Source organism: Saimiri boliviensis, chromosome 13 (genome assembly GCF_048565385.1).
Source record: "Saimiri boliviensis isolate mSaiBol1 chromosome 13, mSaiBol1.pri, whole genome shotgun sequence".
NCBI lineage: Eukaryota > Metazoa > Chordata > Mammalia > Primates > Cebidae > Saimiri > Saimiri boliviensis.
Genome location: NC_133461.1, coordinates 36,296,135 through 36,316,255, shown reverse-complemented (window position 1 = coordinate 36,316,255; position 20,121 = coordinate 36,296,135). Strand labels below are relative to the sequence as shown.

Below are 20,121 nucleotides of genomic sequence, written 5' to 3'. Positions count from 1 at the left end.
TTAGCCATACTGGCTGCCTTGTTTTATCTAATGCATTGTGCTCTAAGGCCTTCACATACCTGTGATCATTGTCTAAGACATTCTTTGCTCCATGGCCTATTAACTTTATTATCCCTGAAAACATAGCTCAAATGATAGATGTTCTTCAATTCCTACTGTAAGTTACGTCTCCTTACATTACTTCCTTTCATAATACCTTATATTCATAGTATTTATCTCAGCGAAGTTTATAAGCTTTCAGATCCATGTAGACAGTGTCAAGCATCTGTTTTGGCTTACTTGGCAGATTTCTTCCTACATGGTAGAGAAACAATAAATGGTGAATTAGTGCCAGCTATTCTGTATTTATGATGTAAGAATAAATGAGATATTACTTACTCTACAGGAGTATACAGTCTCCTAATTTGCATGCAGTTTATTATCCTGTAAGGCTTACCAGAATCAGATCATGATAGTTTATGATCTTGAAATATTGTTTTCTTCATTCAACTTTTATTTTTTTAACATATCCATTGTTTTATGCTCTGTTGTCTTCAGATTTAGCAGACTGAGTTTTTCTCATTCTCATTCTGACCCCTCTCCCCTCCTTTTTTTTGGGTAGTTTAAGGAATTTACACATCTGTCATTACTAGGAAATGACACAAGATGGAATATTAGACAAAAGGAGCCATTGCATACAGTTTTACATATGGCATTTAGGGTTAGGTGATTGTATTCCACAATTCTAAGTATCTTATGGTGATTTTAAATTTGGAATATTTTAATTGGTACATGTTATAAGTCTACAGAAAGAAGAAATTTTTGATGCTGGATTTAAGAAGCTTAGTCTATTAGTTTTAGCTTCTCATGTTTTATAAGAGAAATTAGCCTAGAGAAACATGCAGACTAAATCAGCTTATTTTTTTTTTTTAAAGTTTTCTAATAGGTACTATAAGATAAATGCCAGTATAAACTTAGTATAGTGTATACATCTTTTTAAGTTGTTCAGATATGGAATGCATTCATTTACAGATGAAGATGATTCTTAACAGAACCTTTATTTTCGTTTCTTAACCAGTAGCTATGTTTAATGCAATGCATACATTTCTGTGTAGGTTTCATGCAGTTTATCCAGTCAGTTCCTGTGGCTGAAGTTCTTGATACAGAGGGAAGCATTCAGGTATGATATCAATAAAGATTTTGCAATTCATGAATATATTCTTGTCATAAAAAAATTCAGTCTTTATAACATAAAGTTAAAAATGAAAGTCTCCTTTTGCCATTTTTCTTTCTTCTAGTTTTTTTCTTCCTTTATTCAAAAGTAAGCATGTTCTCAGTTGAAGATTTTTCCGTTTATTGCATACAGATACTCAGTTCCTTGAACAGTGCATTCATATCAAGGGATCAGACATTAATTGGTGAACACAGCCTGGCCAACATGGTGAAACCCCATCTCCAATAAAAACACAAAACTCAGGCAGGCGCAGTGGCACATACCTATAGTCCCAGATACGTGGGAGGCTAAGGCAGCAGAATTGCTTGACCCTGGGAGGTGGAGGCTGCAGGGAACTTAGATCACATCATTGCACTCCATCCTGGGCGAGAGAGTGAGATTCTGTGTCAAAAAAAAATAAAATAAAAAATTAATTGCTGAAGAAATTAAAATTTGTTAATGTTTATACTTGCATTATTTTCCAAAGTATGGAGATGTTGTAATTTATTTGATATTAATTGATGGGAACTTTGATTATTTCCATCTAGTTTTTGTTACTCGGAACACTGCTATCATGATATTGTTGCTCATCCATCTTTTGTATGATTATTTAAGACCCCTGTCCTTTCCCTCCAACCTGTTGCTCCCGTTTAATACGAGAAAAGGTGAGTGGTTCCTGGGACAAAGAATTGTATATCTTTGAAGTTTTTTTACTCTTTAAATACATGTATTAGTTGTTGTAATATCTTAATGGTTTATTTTTGTATTTTTTAAATATAATTTTTCTATTCCCCCATGTAACAAAAAGGTATGTTTCAAACAAAAATTGATAGACCTGAGATCAAAGATAATACATAGAAGGGCTTGGTAGAGAATATTTGATACAGTGTGTCTTTGCCTTTCCCTATTTCATTGTTACATTCATTCAGTATGAAAGTTAGATTTGTAGGAAATTATTATTCTGAATCTTTTGCAAAGCAGGTGCTTATTCTGTTTTTGATTTGGGGTGCAGTCAGGTGCAGTGGTTAAAAGCTTAGGCAAGACATCAAACTGCCTGGAATTGAATTCCACCTGTGTAACTTTCCAGCTCTGTAACCTTGAGTGAACTGGTTAACTCTTTCTGCAGAGAAGAGTTAACATAGTAGGCCTAAGGTTGCTATCTTTGGAAAGCCCTCCTTGCCAGGAGATTGGTCATTGGCTTTCAGCATGTTCCCTTTGCTTCCTAATTGAGAAGGGTGGTTCACTGTGCCTAGATTCTTTGTTCAAATAATGTGCTTTATACTAAACAACCTGCTTTCCTCCTGAGAGTCTGGAATTTTATAGTTGCTAGACAGAGGGTGCCTGGGTGACCAGTTCTTGATAAAACCTTGGGTTCTAAGCCTCTAATGAGCTTCCCTTGTTAGGAACACTGCACCCATGTTACTGCTTTTTATTTTTTTATCTTTGGCTATTGGAGAAGAGGCTCAGTTTGTCTCTAGATGGATATGAATGAATTTCTCCAGATTTTTTTCTGTATGTGATTTCCATGTTGATTCTATTGTGTATCTTCTCTTTGTAACAAACCTTAGTCATGGTACAACTACATCTTTTGTCTGTAAGACCTTCTAGCAAGTCAAACCTGTCAGTGGTTCTGGGGACCCCTTTAATATACCATTCAAAACACTGTTTTTCCATCTGTAAAATTTGGGTATAACCCATGTTACTCTAGCATTGTTCTGAAGAGGACATGAAGTGTACTTAAAGTTTTTAGCATGGGTCCTAATCGCCATCATTGTTTCACAAGTTTTTGATTATTTGTTGTTTTTGTGTCATAATTTTGTGAAATGGAAACACTAGCAATTTGTAAATTGGTGAACACAATTTACGACAGATTTATAAAATGCAAACAGTTACACCTTAATTCTTGACAGCACATCTGATCTATGTAAGGCATTTAGCTGGGTCCTAGATCATGTTCAGCTTTATTTGGTAATTCAGAGTTGTTTTTTGCTAATTAAAAGTTGTTTTCCAAAATAGTTACACTTCTTGTGTTTCTCCTTACCACCCATCTTTGCCAAATCTTAGTGCTGCCAAACTTCAGACTCTTCTTATCTCATTTTGGTTTGTTTGCATTTCCCTGATTATCCATAAGATTGAACATATGAAAATATGTGTATAGGCCATTTGTTTCTTCTATGAAGTGCTTGTTCACATCCTCCTGTGGCCCATGTTCCTGTTGGGTTGTTTGTGTTTTTATTATTATTTCTAGTCCTAGGAGTTTTTAAAATATATTCCAGATACCAGTCCTTTGTCAGACATACAGGGTATACCAAAAAGGTGAAAACATATGATAAACTTACTTTGTAGTAGGACATTAACTGTGTTTTCAAATAATGTGCTCTGTGGTTGGTTTTTTTTTTTTTTTCTTTTAATCCTTTAAATGTAAAAGAATAGATTAAATTGGTAATCTAGGGGAAAAATATTAGACACAGTTTCTCAACAGAGGAAACTGTTCTAGACTCTGGAAACTCCAGTGTATTTATCGTACTCTTAAAATTGTTTTGTTCAGTCAGCCCCTCTCATACTGTATTTTCATTAAGCTAGACCCTTGTTGGCCATTATTTATAGTTTCAAAACACGTAATTTGTTTATACTTAATTCTTAAACATGTAAGTAATGTCTTTCAGAACTTTTTTAGAAAATATGCACCAAGTGAGAATGGGCCAAATGGAATTAGTGCTGAGGTCATGGACACTTACGTTAAAAGCTGTGGTAAGTTTTTCAGGCTATTACTTTCCATTGATATGTTCAAATAAGAGCAGCCCATCCTGATATTGCCATATGCATATACATTTAGAACATGTTAATACTTAAATGCTCTATAGGAAGAGTAAAAGATAAACGTTGATTAAAGTACTCATTAATGCTTTGACATAATAGTAGTAACAAGGTGTAAATTCTATTTAGTCTTTCAAGAATATATCTTTGCAATCATTAAACTATTTTATAATTATAATTCATCTCTTCCTGGAAGCTGTTAATTTTCCATTAGATGTTCTCTGTTTTTGAATAACAGAAACTAAGTAGATTATGGGAAAAGTATCAATCAGAAATAATTGTGCTTTAGATAAAGTTTAAGAGCTAAGATAATGTTGCTTTATTAAAAGGATGCCTTCATGGTATTTTAGAGTCAGTACTTAAGGTCCGTTCCTAGAAATAAGTAAGCAGTAGTACTATCATCTAGAAATAAATAATAGGTGACATAGGGATTAATTTTTATTCTTCAGTCATTTGTGCCTAACTTCATGAAGCTTATATTCTAAAGGATTTTTTTTTCATTTTGTTTTATTTATTTTTATTTTTATTTCCTGTAGACAGGGTCACACTCTGTCACCCAGGCTGACTGAAGTGCAGTGGCGCAATGATGGCTCACTGCAGCCTCGAACTCCCAGGCTCAGGTGATTCTCCTACCTCAGCCTGCCATGTACCTGGGACTATAGGAGGCATGTGCCACCACACCCGGCTAATTTTTCTTATATTTTTTATAGAGATGGGATTTTGGCATGTTGCCCAGCTGGTTCCAAACTCCTGGGTTCAAATGATCATCTGCCTTGACCTTGCAAAGTGCTGAGATTGCAGGCGTGAACCACCATGCCAGCATGTTTACTTTTTTATTCTTACTTTTAAGGTTTTTTTTTGTTATAACTAGATAGTTTAAGGGAGGATTGATAAAGGAGTTGACACTAGAGTTGATCCCTAAATGACTTAGGGTATATGATATGTTATACCTGTTTTATGTAAGTTCTCTGTTTATGTTTATGTTCATATTTATGCCTATACTTAAGCTGGGAAAGCAAGAAGAGGGCTTTCTAGTTAGCTGTTAAAACTGTATTTAAACTGGCATGTTATTTTGTGGTTTAGATGTTGCTTTCTAATATGTAATATGTTTGCGTTTTTCACAACCCTCCTGTGAAGTCACTTTCCAAATTATATTGGACCTTATTCTCAAATGTATTCTTGATGATACATTGTTGTCTGAAAAGCAGAAAGAAAATGAACTTTGAGAATATGGAAATAAAACTGTGTTTGTATATATTAGAATCCTTTATAGTTTTAATTCTTATTTTTACTATAGGAATGTAAACATATATTACATGTAACTGAATTTGCTCATAAACATAATTACATGCAATATTTTAAAACTTAAAAATGCTGAAGCTTTTGAGAGAAAATCTTTCCCCTTCTGTATTGTTTTGCATGGTACTTTGAGTTTCAAGTGACAGACTCTTCATAAAGATCGCATATTGAGGATTTAGATGAAAAATCAGAGACATTAGAAAACAAATTTATGTTAAAGTCATACAAACTACTTTCATATTCAGTAGAATGTATAACCTGGTTTGCATTTGTTTTCACATGTTTTTTTAACTGTTATTGCAGCTGGATATTGCGTGATCACGTATATACTTGGAGTTGGAGACAGGCACCTGGATAACCTTTTGCTAACAAAAACAGGTAACAGTTGATGGCTGGACATACATTTTATATGCCTGTGGTTTTTACCCCTGAATCTATTTGCTAACAAGATAAGTTGCATAAGTGAAGATAAATCAGAGTCTTAAAAATTCCTTTAATGTTACCTTGGGGAAAGTCCTTTCCCTTGTAAGAATTGCTTTAGTAGTAATCCTACAGATGCTCATTTTTCCCGTATTTCTGTACTTGAAATTCATCTTTTTATGCAAAGCCCATAATGTATACAAGCAGCTTAATCTCTTACTGTATAGCTCTAGTTAGATTGTTAAAATGCCCTTTCTCTTAAAAAGTGTGCTTAATTCACTTTAATATCTTTAATTATTTATTTTTCCCCTTGGAGTTCTATGGAATAATCATTCCTGACAACTCGTTAGCCCTATGTATTTATCTTTATGCGTACAACTTCCAGACTTACAGCTTTCTACCTTGGTCTGTTTCATTAACTTCAAATTGAAATATCGAACTCCTTACTTGAAATTCTCATTATATATGGCCAGTTGTAAAAGGTTGTCTCTTTCCTCCGCTACCTGCCTAAATGCTGCTCCTCACCTCATTTTCCCATTTTAACAGATAGCATAATTGTCTACCCAGTTGTTCAAGCTCTGGACCTCAGAGTCCTTAATATGTCTGGTGGCCTTATTTCACATACTGAACCTATTAGCAAATCTTGCCTACTCCTCAACTTCAAAACAGATCATGAAGTTACCCACTGTCTTCATTTTCACTACTTTCACCCCACTTGAAGTGACCAGTATATGTTGCCTAAACAATATGAATGAAATATGAACTCTTTACTGGGGCCTCGTGGCTTGTCCAGGCAGGTCTTTTGTCTCAGTGTCAGACCACCCTTGCCTCAGGCAAGAGCCTTTGTTGTTTTCTCTTTTTGGAAAGTTTTTTTTATTCAGATCTTTGCAGGGCTGACTTCAGTTATTAATTTGAAGTTCTAATGACCTCTCTTTAGAGAAACCCTTTCTAACTCTTTGATCTGTAATAACATATCTACCTGTTCCTCTGAAGCTCTCTACTTACTACTGTTTTGTTTATAGCATTTATCACCAGCTGATTACCTTTTTTGTTTAATTCAACAACTATTTATTGAACACTTAGTAGATGCTGAGAATATCAAAGTTAACAGAACAGACAGAAAGCCTTGCTCTTCTAGAGCTTGTTGAGTGCTTATCATCTCCCATTCGGGATGCAAGTTCCATGAGAGCAGGAACCTCTGTCCGTTGGGGTGACCACCATGCCTCCAGACCTTGAGCAACACCTAGCTAAAGTGTTTTTATATTCAGTTTATAATTATACTATACAAAGACTTTTTATAACATATATAAAATGTAACTTAAAACCGCTTTGAAATAGAGACTCAGTAAAAATGACTAGAAACACAAAATTATTTTATATTCATTTTTAAATTATTGCAAAAAATCATCTGTGTTAGAACTTGCATGTGTGATGTCATGTCTGTGTCAAAGCCAGTCAGTCTCCTTAATAACCAAGACCAAAAGAATATAATCAGATTGTCATGGAGATTCTTGGCTGATTTGCTAATTTCGCAGAGAATATTTATAAAAAATTATGGTGTGTTTGGAGAGAATTATAATTTGGAAGTTTTCATGTGTTATTTTCATTAGTTCTTCTTTATTGGTTGAATCTTTTAACCACAAGAATCAAGCAACCAAAATGATTCCATTTGTTTCTAGGTTGTAATCATTTATAACTACAATGGAATTCTTTAATATAAAAAGTGGTTTTACAACTCTAATGTTATATTCAAAAATTCTACTTGATTCTTTTTTTAAAAGAAATTGATAATCAGATAGTATAAAAGACCTTTTTCTGTTGGACTTTGAAAAGTGCCCTTGTGTGTGTGTGGCGGGGGGCGGGGTGGTATTTAAGAGTTAAGATGGAAAGAAGGAATCTACTACGTAGTATACTTTTTTGGCCCAGTTCTCAGTTATTTTTTAATGGAAATTGAATTCAATTTCAGAAACAGAAGCTTTAAGCTTTTGTTAATAGTTTTCCACTAGAGGGTGCTCCATATTTGCTTTTTAAATACTAAAACTTAACCCTAAAATGTGCATAAATGTAAGATGAACTTTTTTTTCCCTATTAAAACAGCAGTTCATTTTTTCTTAACTGCACTGTAATTATTTCATCCAGTTACACTGTGCAGTTCGCATTTTAAATCTTTCTTACTAGGATACATGTTTTCAAGTTTTTAGTTTTGGTTTGAACGAAATTAGATTCTGTAAGGAGAGACCGAGTATTGTCAAGACAAATAGAAGTGTAATGCATTCCTCAACTTGTAACAATTTATAATAATTAATTTAAAAATGTTGTGTTTCTAGTCACTTTTACTGAGTGTCTATTTCAAAGTGGTTTTAAGTTACATTTTATATATGTTATTAAAAGCCGTTGTATAGTTCAAAGTGAATTTTGAATGTGGTTCATTGCAGGAAATACATTTCAATGTTTTTAGTTTAAAAATGCCTCGACTCTCATGAAGAATTGGCCATTGTATATTTTGAGTTCATTATGCCTTCAAATTGAAAACTCTCAGTTCTTTTACATAACTGTCCAGTCTTTCAGTGGCTGATGAAGCGTTTTTTAAAATATATCGAATAACATTTTTCTTATTCTGCCAAATAAGACACCTTTGTTTTTTGTTCTCATTTGCCAGCCTGAGCAGGTTAAGTCTAAGATTCTGCTTTAGATTAAAGTGGTCTTGAATTGTAATCAGACTTCCACTGTATCGTCTGTGTCTAGTTCTTTGATATGGAGGATAGAGCAGAAGAAGGAGACATACAGGTTTTATTTCACTGATATTTTGGGGGGAATTAGCCTAGACAAACTATGGATGAAATAGAAAATGATCCAGCTAAGAACTCTGGGCATGTGAAAGAAAATGATTCACTGCACATAGAGAATGTCAAAATCTACACAAGAGTAATCTTCTGAAATGCAAAATATTAGTCCCAATTATGGATTTCCCAGACATTTTTTTGGCTCGTGCTTTTTGTTTGAATATTTAGCTTAGTTGAAGTTTACACAACTTGTGCAGCAGAGGGCGCTGTGTATCCATCATAAATGTAAAAGTATAGTGATTCTATTGTCGGTTTATTGTCAGGTGATTATAACGCTGTTTTCTTGAAACAAATTTGGGATGAATGATATTTTACATAGTGCATTACTGTAGATTTTAAAAATTATTACTACTATAGGATTCTTTGGACAAGAAATTACAAAGTTTAAGCTGTGATGTGGTGTTGAAAAAATAATAGACTTTTTATCCCAGAGTTATTGTCCTTAGGAGAAGCTTTAAAAAGCTTACTTAGGGTCTTAGTTGTGGCAGGATTCAAACAAAACACAGTTTGAGTTTATCCTAGCTAAATGGTTAATTTTTTGTTTTTATTTTTGAGAATTTGAGAAAAGGGGAAGCAGTATAACTGAAAAATATGCTCATTGCTTATGATGTACTTTTTAATACAAACAGTATTTGAAATTCATTTGTAAATAACTGAAAAACGTTCACAAAAGTAAACAGAGAACTGGTATTTGTACTAAATGGAAAGTTCATTGTGAGTCCTACGATGGCCCTCCTAATCTTGAGTTGCCATTTGTAAGAGAGGTAGTGGCTTTTTGGTCTGCCTTGCCACTTTAGAGAAATACACTTTGAACCTTTTGTCAGAAAGCTCAAAGTAAAGAAAAATGGTTATTCTTATTATCTTAATTGGACATTTTCTTTCTCAATATAGCTCCTGTAATAATACGGTTCTCTAGAAGGATAGAACTAATGGAAGGTATATCTATAATGTGGGAGTTAATACTGAATAAACTCCCCATATGCGGTATTATTAATTCTGCAAATACAGATTTTGCTGTAAGAATAAATTGTTGTTTGCTACCTTCTTTGTTTCCGGGTTTAGTGGTAGGGCAATAGGAAGGATGTAACATTCACATAAGACCAAAGGCATTTTATAGAAAAATGGTAAATAAATGTCAGATTATATATTAAAAAAATAGAATGGGAAACTCACTGGAGTAGGGTGTCAGGGAAAAATTTCTGGAGTTGGGAATTATATAGAATCTTTAAAAAATAGAGTTTGGATTATAGGGAACAGCAGAAGAAAGTCAAGTAGAAGGGGAGTAAGCAGAGGCATGAAAACAGAATGAATACGGTTTTGACATTGGTCACGTTTAATTACTAGATAAACAAAATGGAAATTTAAAATAAACTTTACCATTAAATACTGCAAAGAGAATAGTGTATATTCTGTTTAATCGAAGAATTACAAATGCCTCGAACTACTGTTTTTTAAGTAAGTTCATGTTATTTACGCAAATCACAGGGAAATTTGATTAGCACCTCTTATTCCCTGTGTTTTTCAGGTTGGGAACAAAAGAAGGTTAACAGCCAGTTTGTTTTATGTATACCTTATTTCTTGACTGTTTAAAGTGATAGATTTGAATAAGATCATACCCTCCGAACCTCTTAAACAATTTTTTTTTTAATTTCATAAGGCATGTATTTTAAACCTTTCAAGTTTCATTTTCAGATATTAAGTTTTTTAAAAAATCCCTTCAGTAGTTATAAAAATGAGTTTTCTTAAAACATTACATTAAAAGCCTCTTTTCAAAATACATGGCTATTTGAACTTGTAAAGCATAATAATGGTTTTATTGTTAGATGCTGAATCTTTTATGCCTCATAAGTAAGTAGTAATCCTCTTCCTTGAGAGTTTTCTGACAAGAAGGATAGAAATACACTCTTCATTTGTAAACAGCCATACAGAGCCAATATTGGAATTCCAGTAATTCCTGTGATGAATGAAGAAACTGTGGTAGGTTTCCTATTAAAAGCATGGAGCCCATTAAATAAACCATGTGTGATGGCAGTTTTGTATCAGAGATTGATCAGATTGACCATCTGTTCAAGTGCGTTGGTAACAAAACATTATTTAAATAATTAAATAAAACCAAGGAAAATTTATCTACACCTGTAATATTGTAAACTTCTCATTTCTTTACCTCTTATGGGGCAAAATAGTGTATATCCAACAAAGTAAAAGATAAATGACAACTTCAGAATGAGAATAAAGTATGAAAAGAATTGCTTAGCTTAGTTGAACAGATGACAGATATTTAGTTGAAGGTGGTAAAATGGTTAACAGAAACTGATCCAGACTTTTCATCAGATCATCGAAAGTTAAAATCGTCACGCCATTGCACTCCAGCCTGGGTAACAAGAGTAAAACTCCGTGTCAAAAAAAAAAAAAAAAAAAAAAAAATCGTAACACAATCCCCTTGAACCTTAAGAGACTATAGGGATGTTGTTTTTCCAGGACCGAAGTTATCAAATTCACTTTTGTAAAACTGGTTCCTCATATTTGTTGAATTATGGACTTTCCTTGGGAATCTGGTGAAGTATATTGATCTCCCCCCCAAAATTAGTTTCATTGTACTTAGAGACCATTGAAGCCCATTTTGGGATTCTGAAAGAGTATTTTTTCAGTCGTAAGTGAATCACAGATTTCTTTTAATGGAAATGAGCCCCCCATGTTGACATTTTAAAATCTTAAATATGTACAACATGAAATCTGACAATTGTGCCTACTCTCATATACTATACAATGAAAACAGATTTATAAATCATTCTATGTTACAGATTAGTAAAATTTGACAATATTAAAATGATAGGTGATATATTATTACAACCAAATTGCTATTTACAGTATGATAAGAATATGGCTTTTTAAATTTTTTCTTTTAAATTTTTTTTTTTGAGTAATGATAATTTAACAGAAGGATTAATCTCAGGAATATTTAATGAAATGATCTTTTACTATATGAAGGGAACTGTGCTTAAACTTTAGCACAAAAAAATTTGCTACAAAATTCTGATTTCTGCTGATAAAAAGTTACCCAGGCTCTGTCTTTGATTCTGAAGACTTAAAAATGGGTTTTAAAATTTTTAGATTACCATTACTTTGACATGATTTTAGGCATAGTTTCATCAGAATGAATGAATTAAAATGAGTTAAATATGTTCCGAAGGCCACTCTCAAACCTGCAGTTAGAAATAGCAAAGAATTTAATAGGCTTCATCATGAACTAATATTCTTTATGAAGAGACACTGTTTATACCAGTTGTGTGATAATATCCCCTACCCAGTTCTTTAAGAAAATTCCGGAAACAAATGAATTTCTTTTCAACATCCAGGCAAACTATTCCACATAGACTTTGGATATATTTTGGGTCGGGATCCGAAGCCTCTCCCTCCTCCAATGAAGCTGAATAAAGAAATGGTAGAAGGAATGGGGGGCACACAGAGTGAGCAGTACCAAGAGTTCCGTAAACAGTGCTACACGGCTTTCCTCCACCTGCGAAGGTAAGTTGATTTGCTTGGTACTGAGAATTTGGGTAAATTTATTTTTATTTTATGGAACAAGAGAAGGAGCTGTTTAAATGTATGCATTCTTTGGCATCAGTCACTTTTTCAAAACGACAAAGGCAACAATATTTCATATTTCACATTCAATACCAATTTTGACAAACTGTCAAATATCAAAGGAAAAAGACATAAACTTTCTTGCTTTCCCACTAACTAGCTCATTGCTAAATCCCACCAGCTAGGAAGCTTGCATCACATAAGATGAAGCAAACATGGAGGCTTCCAACTCAGTGGGTTTATGTCATTTTAGTAAAGTATACTTTGACAGCACTAGGATAGAAAAAAGGTTAAGAAACTTTCTACCATTCAGATCTGGAGACAGTCCTGGAGTATTACAGTCACCTACTAGGTTCTCTTCCTTTTGCCTAGCTGACTACTTCCTATTTCTTTATCAAAGAATGTAGGATACAACATCTTTAGAGTGATATTAGTTCCATCGTTTTTATTCTTTAGCAGCCGTAGTGTTGGGTACTCTTCAGGAATATTCAGAAGTTTGCTCAATGATTGAAGTAAATGTTAAAATGATTTTTATCTCTTTAACACCTCATTCTGTTACAAAGAATCTTTTTTCTCTGCCCTTGTTTCTTCAACACCACTAAATCTGTGCTTCCTTCTTCCTAATTTACTTAGGACTGACTATCATATATAATCAGGAAAAAAATAAAAGTCATTGGTAAATTCAGGACATGGCTCTAAGATTCGTCAAAAATGATAGGATCATTTGACTCTAATGCCATTTTTAGCCCAACTATGCAAAATGAATTTTTCTTAGTCCAGCAGAAAATCCCAGTCCGGGAAACATACATACATGCTCTTGCCGGTGAAAATATAACCAATTGATACCAAGTTGCCAGCACATGTGAGTTCTGTCTCCTTTTTCTTTGTAACCCTTGTAACCTCAATTTCTCATATAGTGTTTTATACATAGGCACTTACTGTATGTTTATTCAGTGAGAACTCTTCGTATTTGTATGAGAACCCTCTGAATTCCTGCTTCAGGTCTAGTGTGAGGCCATGTTCCCAGTTGATGTTGAAGTGCTGGTCCTAGGAGACTGGTTTTCTTACAGTAATCAGGTTTCATTTATGCAATGACTAGGTCTTCATTGTAAACTCAGTCTTTTCCATGTATCACAAAACCCTGTGACAGGCATTTTGCAAATGGCAGCATTATTTATCCTTTGGGTAGCAGAATGGCTGTGTTACTGTCCAGAAATGCTTAAAAAAAATAGTGAGAAAATCATGCTCTTTAGATTTGTTTGTTCATGCAGAAGCACTTTCAGAAAGATGAGAATGCCATTTAATATCTGGGATTTTTAATTTAAAATAGTCAAAGCCCATAGAAAACTAGGTTGAATCGTGAATATCTCAGGGAGGTGGCAGACAAGATGGTAAGGAATGATAACTAAAGAAATGTCAAAGGTGCTATTTTTTTTTAAAGCAGAAGGAAAACAATGTGCTTTATAAACTGTCAGTGGTAGTGGATTAGTAGCAATTCAATAGAATGAGAAAACAGGCAGTTTATTAATGGAGAGCCAATATTGACTTCCTCACTATAAAGAAAAGCCACAGAGAGATTAATCTTAATAATTTTATGCAAAGCTTTAATGAAAACTGTTTAACTTTTTAAAAAGTCCCTGTACTTCACTTAATATTAGCTAGACTCAAATTCTTTAATCAACTTTTGGTTTTTTTGAGAACAATTGTCACTCCATTGCCCAGGTTGGAGTGCAGTGGCATGATCATGGCTCACTGCAGTCTCAATTTACTAGGCTTAGATGATCCTTCCACCTTAACCTCAGAGGTAGCTGGAACTACAGGCATATGCCACCATGCCCAGCTAATATTTTTGAGGTTTTGTTTTTTTTTTTTAATAGAGAACGGGTGGTCGGGGCGGGGAGCGGTGTTGCTATGTTACCCAGTCTGGTCTCAAACTCCAGGGCTCAAGTTATCTACCTGCCTTGGCTTCTAAAAGTGCTGAGATTACAGACATAAGCTACTTCATCTGGCCAACATTTATTTTTTAATGTTGTATTTTAGAGTATGTTTTAGTTGGTTGAAAAAGAATGCCTTCAGAATAAGAATTAATCTGATAGTTGTTTATAGCTAAGGTTATTGACACTTTTATTAGGCTTTGTAGGTATGACCAGCCCTGTTATTTTATGGTTTTTCTTGATAACTGATCAGTTTCTTCACAAAGAAACCACTGAATAACATTGACCACATAAGCAGAGTAGTCCATTTTGAACTAAGTTATAAATGGTTGCAGTTTTGCAGATGTAAGGACGTATTTAATGGTATGGTGCTTTTCATGTAACAAAATATGTTGTCATCTCTTATTATTCAGTGCATCTTGAGTCTTTCTTCAAACCCACATTTATGCCAAACACCATTTTTAGTCACTTATATTACAAGATATTTTTTGTTCATTTGTTGGTAAAAAAATTTCCAATAGTGAAATTAAGAATGCATTTAACTGGCTGGGTGCAGTGACTCACTTCTGTAATCCCAGCACTTTGGGAGGCTGAGGTGGGTGGATCACTTGAGGTAGGGAGTTTGAGACTAGCCCGGCCAACATGGTGAAAAAATGTTCACCACTACTTTAAAAAAGAAATACAAAAATTAGCCAGGAGTGGTGGTGCATGCCTGTAATCCCAGCTACTATGGAGGCTGAGGCACAATAATCACTTTAATTCAAGAGGCAGAGATTATAGTGAGCAAGTCGTGCCACTGAACTCCAACCTGAGGGATAGAGTATGACTGTCTCAAAAAAAAAAAAGAAAGAATGAATGAAATGCATTTAACTGTATCAACTAAGGTTCTCATGTTGTTTCAGAGAAGTTTGCCTAGTCTAGTCATCAAACATCTGTGAATTTGTTGGTCACATACATCATTAACTACATTGCTTCCTCCCTTTGAAGTAGTACGCTTATTAAAGAAAACTTCACAGGACCTCTGATTTTTGTTTCATGGAAAATAGAATGTAGAGGAAATAGTGTATACAGTGTATACACAATAGTATGTTACTATTTCAAAGGTAAGAAATACAGTATTTCTTACAGTACTTCAAAGGTAAGAAATACAGTAAGAACTTCAGTGTAGTTAATGGATTTCAGTTTTCAGTAATGAAGGTTTTTCCTGAAAAATTTAAACCATTCTTTGTATGACTGGAGTGTAACATGATAGCTGGCATGAACATGGGTAAGAGAAAGAGTGCCATTTCCTTGAATGTTACATGCAACTTGCTTTTTAAAAAAAATCCTAATTATATCACATTGCATCTTTCAGTCTTTGCTAGACTAGATTTTAAACATTTTCCCGCCCTTTTTTTTTTTTTTTTTTTTTTTTTTATCTTAACCTTAGGTTGCTGGCTTGGTGGGGTGTCTTATGCCTGTATCGTAGCACTTTGGGAGGCCAAAGTGGGCAGATCACTTGAGGTCAGAATCGAGACCAGCCTGGCCAAAATGGTGAAACCCCATCTTTACTAAAAATACAAAAATTAGCTGGGTGTGGTAGCATGCGCCTGTAATCCCAGCTACTCAGGAGACTTGCTGGAACCCAGGAGATGGAGGTTGCAGTGAGCTGAGGTGGTGCCACTGTACTCCAATCTGGGTGACAGAACAAGACTTCATCTCAAAAAAAAAAAAAAGTCAAGCAGCCTTTAAATTTATGTTTCTGAGTAGGACATTAAATGATTGCCCTATTTCATAAATACTTGGTATTTTGCTTCACTTGTTGGGTCTTAAATAGAAAATTCAGTTTAATGACAACATGTAAAATATTGATATAGTTAAGGTAGTGACAAATTATTCACAAAGTATTTGGATGTCTAACCTTTATATTTATTTATGTTTCCCTTTGCTATAACAATAGAAGCATGGATGGTTAAATTTAAATCAGGAGATAATCCAGAAAGCGTTAGTATTTACCTTTTTAGTAAGATATATCACGTTCTGCATCCATAAAGGCAGACTTTTAACATTGATTCTGGCTGCCCATTAGATGCACCTGGGGAGCTTGTAGGTGCGGTGGCAAGGGGAAAATTCTGGGCCTCTTCGTTTTGAATTGGTCTGAGATTGGGCTCAGGCATTGATAACGTTTGAAAAGTTTCCCAGGTGAATCTAATGGGCAGCCAAGTTGGAGAACTTCTAATATGTCTCTTTGAAAATTGACTTTGTATTCTTCTCATTATGTTGCCTTCTGGTAGATTTCCCCATGGCAAGATGGAAAAAAAATTGTGTACGTATATGATCAAAAAGCAGAATACAGATGATGGAGAGTTAGTTGAAAGAGCATCTTTTTTTATAATATGTAACAGCTGACTGTACTCTGCTGCTATCACATTCCTTGCAGCCCTCTCAAGTGGATCATCTCTGTTTCCATAGAGAAGGACTTACCTAACTTGTGGCCCCCAGGCCACAAGCAGCCCAGGACAGCTTTGAATACAGCCAGATACAAATTCATAAACTTTCTTAAAACATGATGAGATTATTTTTTGCAATTTTTTTTTCTTTAGCTCATCAGCTGTCGTTGGTGTTAGTGTATTTGATGTATAACCTAAGAGAATTGTTCTTCCATTGTGGCCCAGGGAAGCCAAAAGATTGACAACTCTGATGTAGAAGCCTCATGATATCATTGTAAAGGGTTTCATTCTGGACCTTTATTTTTTGCACCCCCTCTCCTTACCATTTTCATTCAATCCTGTGATTTTACATATGATCCTAGGCCTGATGACTTTAATATCACTACCTTTCATATCTCCTCTGAGATATATCTGACATCTCTACTAAAAATCTAGTAGGCACCTCAAACTCTACATGTCTAAAACAAAATTCTTGAATCCCTGCCTAACATCCTGTTCCTCCATCATTTAGCCTTTCTTGGTGTATAACACTAGTGTCCCATTAGATTAAATCTTCTGTTTCATTCAGTTCCTCTGTCCTCTCCCTGTGACCTCCATTGAAACCGTCAGCAAGGATCATCTATTTCATCTGCAGAATAAAGCCTTATAGCCCTCATGTTGTTCCCTGTCCACCTGGAAGTCTATTATGTTTTCTCTGCTTCGATTCTTATTCCCTTCAAGATGTCCGGAGTGAACTGCTAGAAATGCCTATCAACATGGGTCACTCCACTCCTTAAACTCAGTTGCTTCTCAGTGCATTTAAAATAAAACCATACCCTCATAAGATGGCTCTTGCTCTCTGACCCATTTTTCTGTTTTGTTTTTTTCTTCCTCTACTTAAATCTTTTAATCAAGCAGACATAAAATTATCATGTTTATCGGTTTACTATATTAATTTCTACCCTCCTCCAGATGTAAACTTCATGAATGTGGGGCCCTTGTTTGTTCATTTCACCACAGTCTGTATCCCTAGTGCCTACAACAGTGGGTTTAGTGAGTACTAAGTAAATGTTTATTGGTTGAATGAATAAAATGACTATATGAGTAGGAATGGAATAACAATTATGATATGCATTTATCAATTCCCACAAAGAAATTAGCAACTTAAAGGCAGGTTACAGCTGTTTAGCTATTATAACTTTTTTTCCCCTAAGAATTTAAGTGGGTTAGGGCCTGATTTGATTGGACTACATCAAGGTAGAAGTTTTTCATTATAGTTCCTCGTGATTTTTATGGGCAATATAAAATTCAGAAATGAGGATAAAATAGATAATTTGAAATGCATATGGATAGTCATTTTTCTAGGCAAGTTCTATTTTCATTGCGATTCAAGTATTAAACAGTTCTTAAGTAACAGTTTGTATTTTATTGTTATTATAGATAGGTAGATAGCTGGAATAAAGATCCTGCATCACCAGCTCTGCCCTTATCCCCTAGAGAAGACAATGAATTACAAGGCACTTGGTTCACATTTTTACTGAAACAGCTAAAAATCTTCATTGCCTAAAACCAATGCTTTTCTTACTCACATTCATCCTGAAGATCAAACCTGAATCTCTTTTTATAAGTGCTAAGGAGGGACCACCAAAAGTATAACCACCCAAAGTGGAGATTTATTTAAACCTTTCCCCACAAAGCCCCACCTCTGGAAATGACCATTCAGAATAGTAACATTTGTTCTTTTTGGAGGAAGAGGGAGAGTTTGAGGATTGGTGAAGAGAAATGGTTAGTTCCTGTTAGAGGCCAGCATACTCCCGAGATAACATTATTTAGATATTTTGCCCATTTTTAATGCAGCAGAGTACTAGCAGTTTTTTCTTTCTTATAGAATTACTTTTATCCAGGTCAGTTATGTAGTTCCTGAAATGATTACTGGTATGTTTGAAGATACTCATGAGTGATTCATCGGACGAGATTATTTTCCTTTCATTCGTTTAGCCATGACACACTGAGGTCGTCTTAAATTAGCAGATTGTCATCTTCACCTAGCAAAAACAGATAGATCTCAATTGTTACAAAATGCGAATTAGACATAAAGTAGATGTTCCTCAGATCCCTTCTAAAAATATGCATACTTACTAAAGAATAAAAAGAATGTCATTATTAGATGATTATTCCAAAAGTCTGTCCCATGGTGTAGGATTTAGAAATGGTGTTATATGAAGACCCCGGAATTAAATATTTGTCAAGGCTTGCATTTTATTGATACCAACTGATGAGTTTTCTACTGGAATAATAGTAATCACTATAAAAATCCAAGTACCACTTCTAGAAGTGTTCTTAATATGAGAAAGAAATGCAGAATTCTAATTGTTACTATTTTTTTTCTTTTTCTGCTCTTCTTTAGGTATTCTAATCTGATCTTAAACTTGTTTTCCTTGATGGTTGATGCAAACATTCCAGATATTGCTCTTGAACCAGATAAAACTGTGAAAAAGGTAATTTTTAACTACATAAATGAAGAGCTTTTCTATATAAATTTTCCATGTTCCAGAAAACAACAACTTCTCAAGTCTCTGCAGCCAGTTTTATCCTCTTCCTTGTTCATGCCTACAGTCACAGGAATAGGTTCCCGTATCTGGAGAGACAGCTTACTACTCCAGCCTTGCAGTCCCAAGGAGAGGAAAGCAGCAGCCCAAAGCTTAAAGTACTGAGCAGAGTTTTCAGCTGTTTTCCATCATAGGGAGGATGTCTTTCTTTCTTTCTTTTCTTTTTTTTTGAGACGGAGTTTCGCTCTTGTTACCCAGGCTGGAGTGCAATGGCACGATCTCGGCTCACCGCAACCTCCGCCTCCTGGGTTCAGGCAATTCTTCTGCCTCAGCCTCCTGAGTAGCTGGGATTACAGGCACGTGCCACCATGCCCAGCTAATTTTTTGTATTTTTAGTAGAGACGGTGTTTCACCATGTTGACCAGGATAGTCTCAATCTCTTGACCTCGTGATCCACCCGTCTCGGCCTCCCAAAGTGCTGGGATTACAGGCTTGAGCCACCGCGCCCGGCGGGAGGATGTATTTCAAAATTGAATTTAGCCACGTTAACTGCTGGCTAGAGTGAATCTTCACAAGAACACAGCAGAATTCAGAGTCTTTCTAATACATCATTTGTAATATCTATTATCTTTTTTCTTTTTTTAAATAACTAGATGTGTGAATAAACAGAAAATGTGACACTTAGCCAATGGGAAAAAACAATCCGTAGAAACACCTGAGAGGACCCATGACCACCAGAAAAGGACTTTAAAACAGCTGTTATGAATGTCCATGCATCTAAGGGAAAATAAATGCATAATTACCGAACAGATAAGACTATCAATAGAGAAATTTAAACTAGGAAGAAAGAACAAAATGAAAATTATAGAAAAAGTACAGTAGCTAAAGTGAAATATTAATTGGGTAGGCTTTACAGCAGATTGGATTATGGCATTAGGAGTCAGTGAACTTAAATCAATAGCAATTATTTAATATACTTCCACACCTTCACTGCCTGTAGAATAACAGCAGTGTTGCTAATCACTGACAAAATATATTAAACTAGATCTTCCCGTATGTCTCTGTGCCTAGAAT

At 34.7% G+C, this 20,121-nt stretch overlaps 1 protein-coding gene across 1 annotated transcript in view; it reads left to right on the top strand.

Moving 5' to 3' along the window:
- The window catches only part of PIK3C3 (phosphatidylinositol 3-kinase catalytic subunit type 3), a 127,404-nt gene that overhangs the window by 90,829 nt on the left and 16,454 nt on the right, over positions 1 to 20,121 (top strand). Inside the window, exons 19-23 of the mRNA XM_003924710.4 lie at positions 1,095 to 1,159; positions 3,859 to 3,943; positions 5,612 to 5,686; positions 11,928 to 12,096; positions 18,906 to 18,996. Coding sequence (XP_003924759.1) covers positions 1,095 to 1,159; positions 3,859 to 3,943; positions 5,612 to 5,686; positions 11,928 to 12,096; positions 18,906 to 18,996 — 485 coding nt within the window. The remainder of the gene's footprint in view (positions 1 to 1,094; positions 1,160 to 3,858; positions 3,944 to 5,611; positions 5,687 to 11,927; positions 12,097 to 18,905; positions 18,997 to 20,121) is intronic.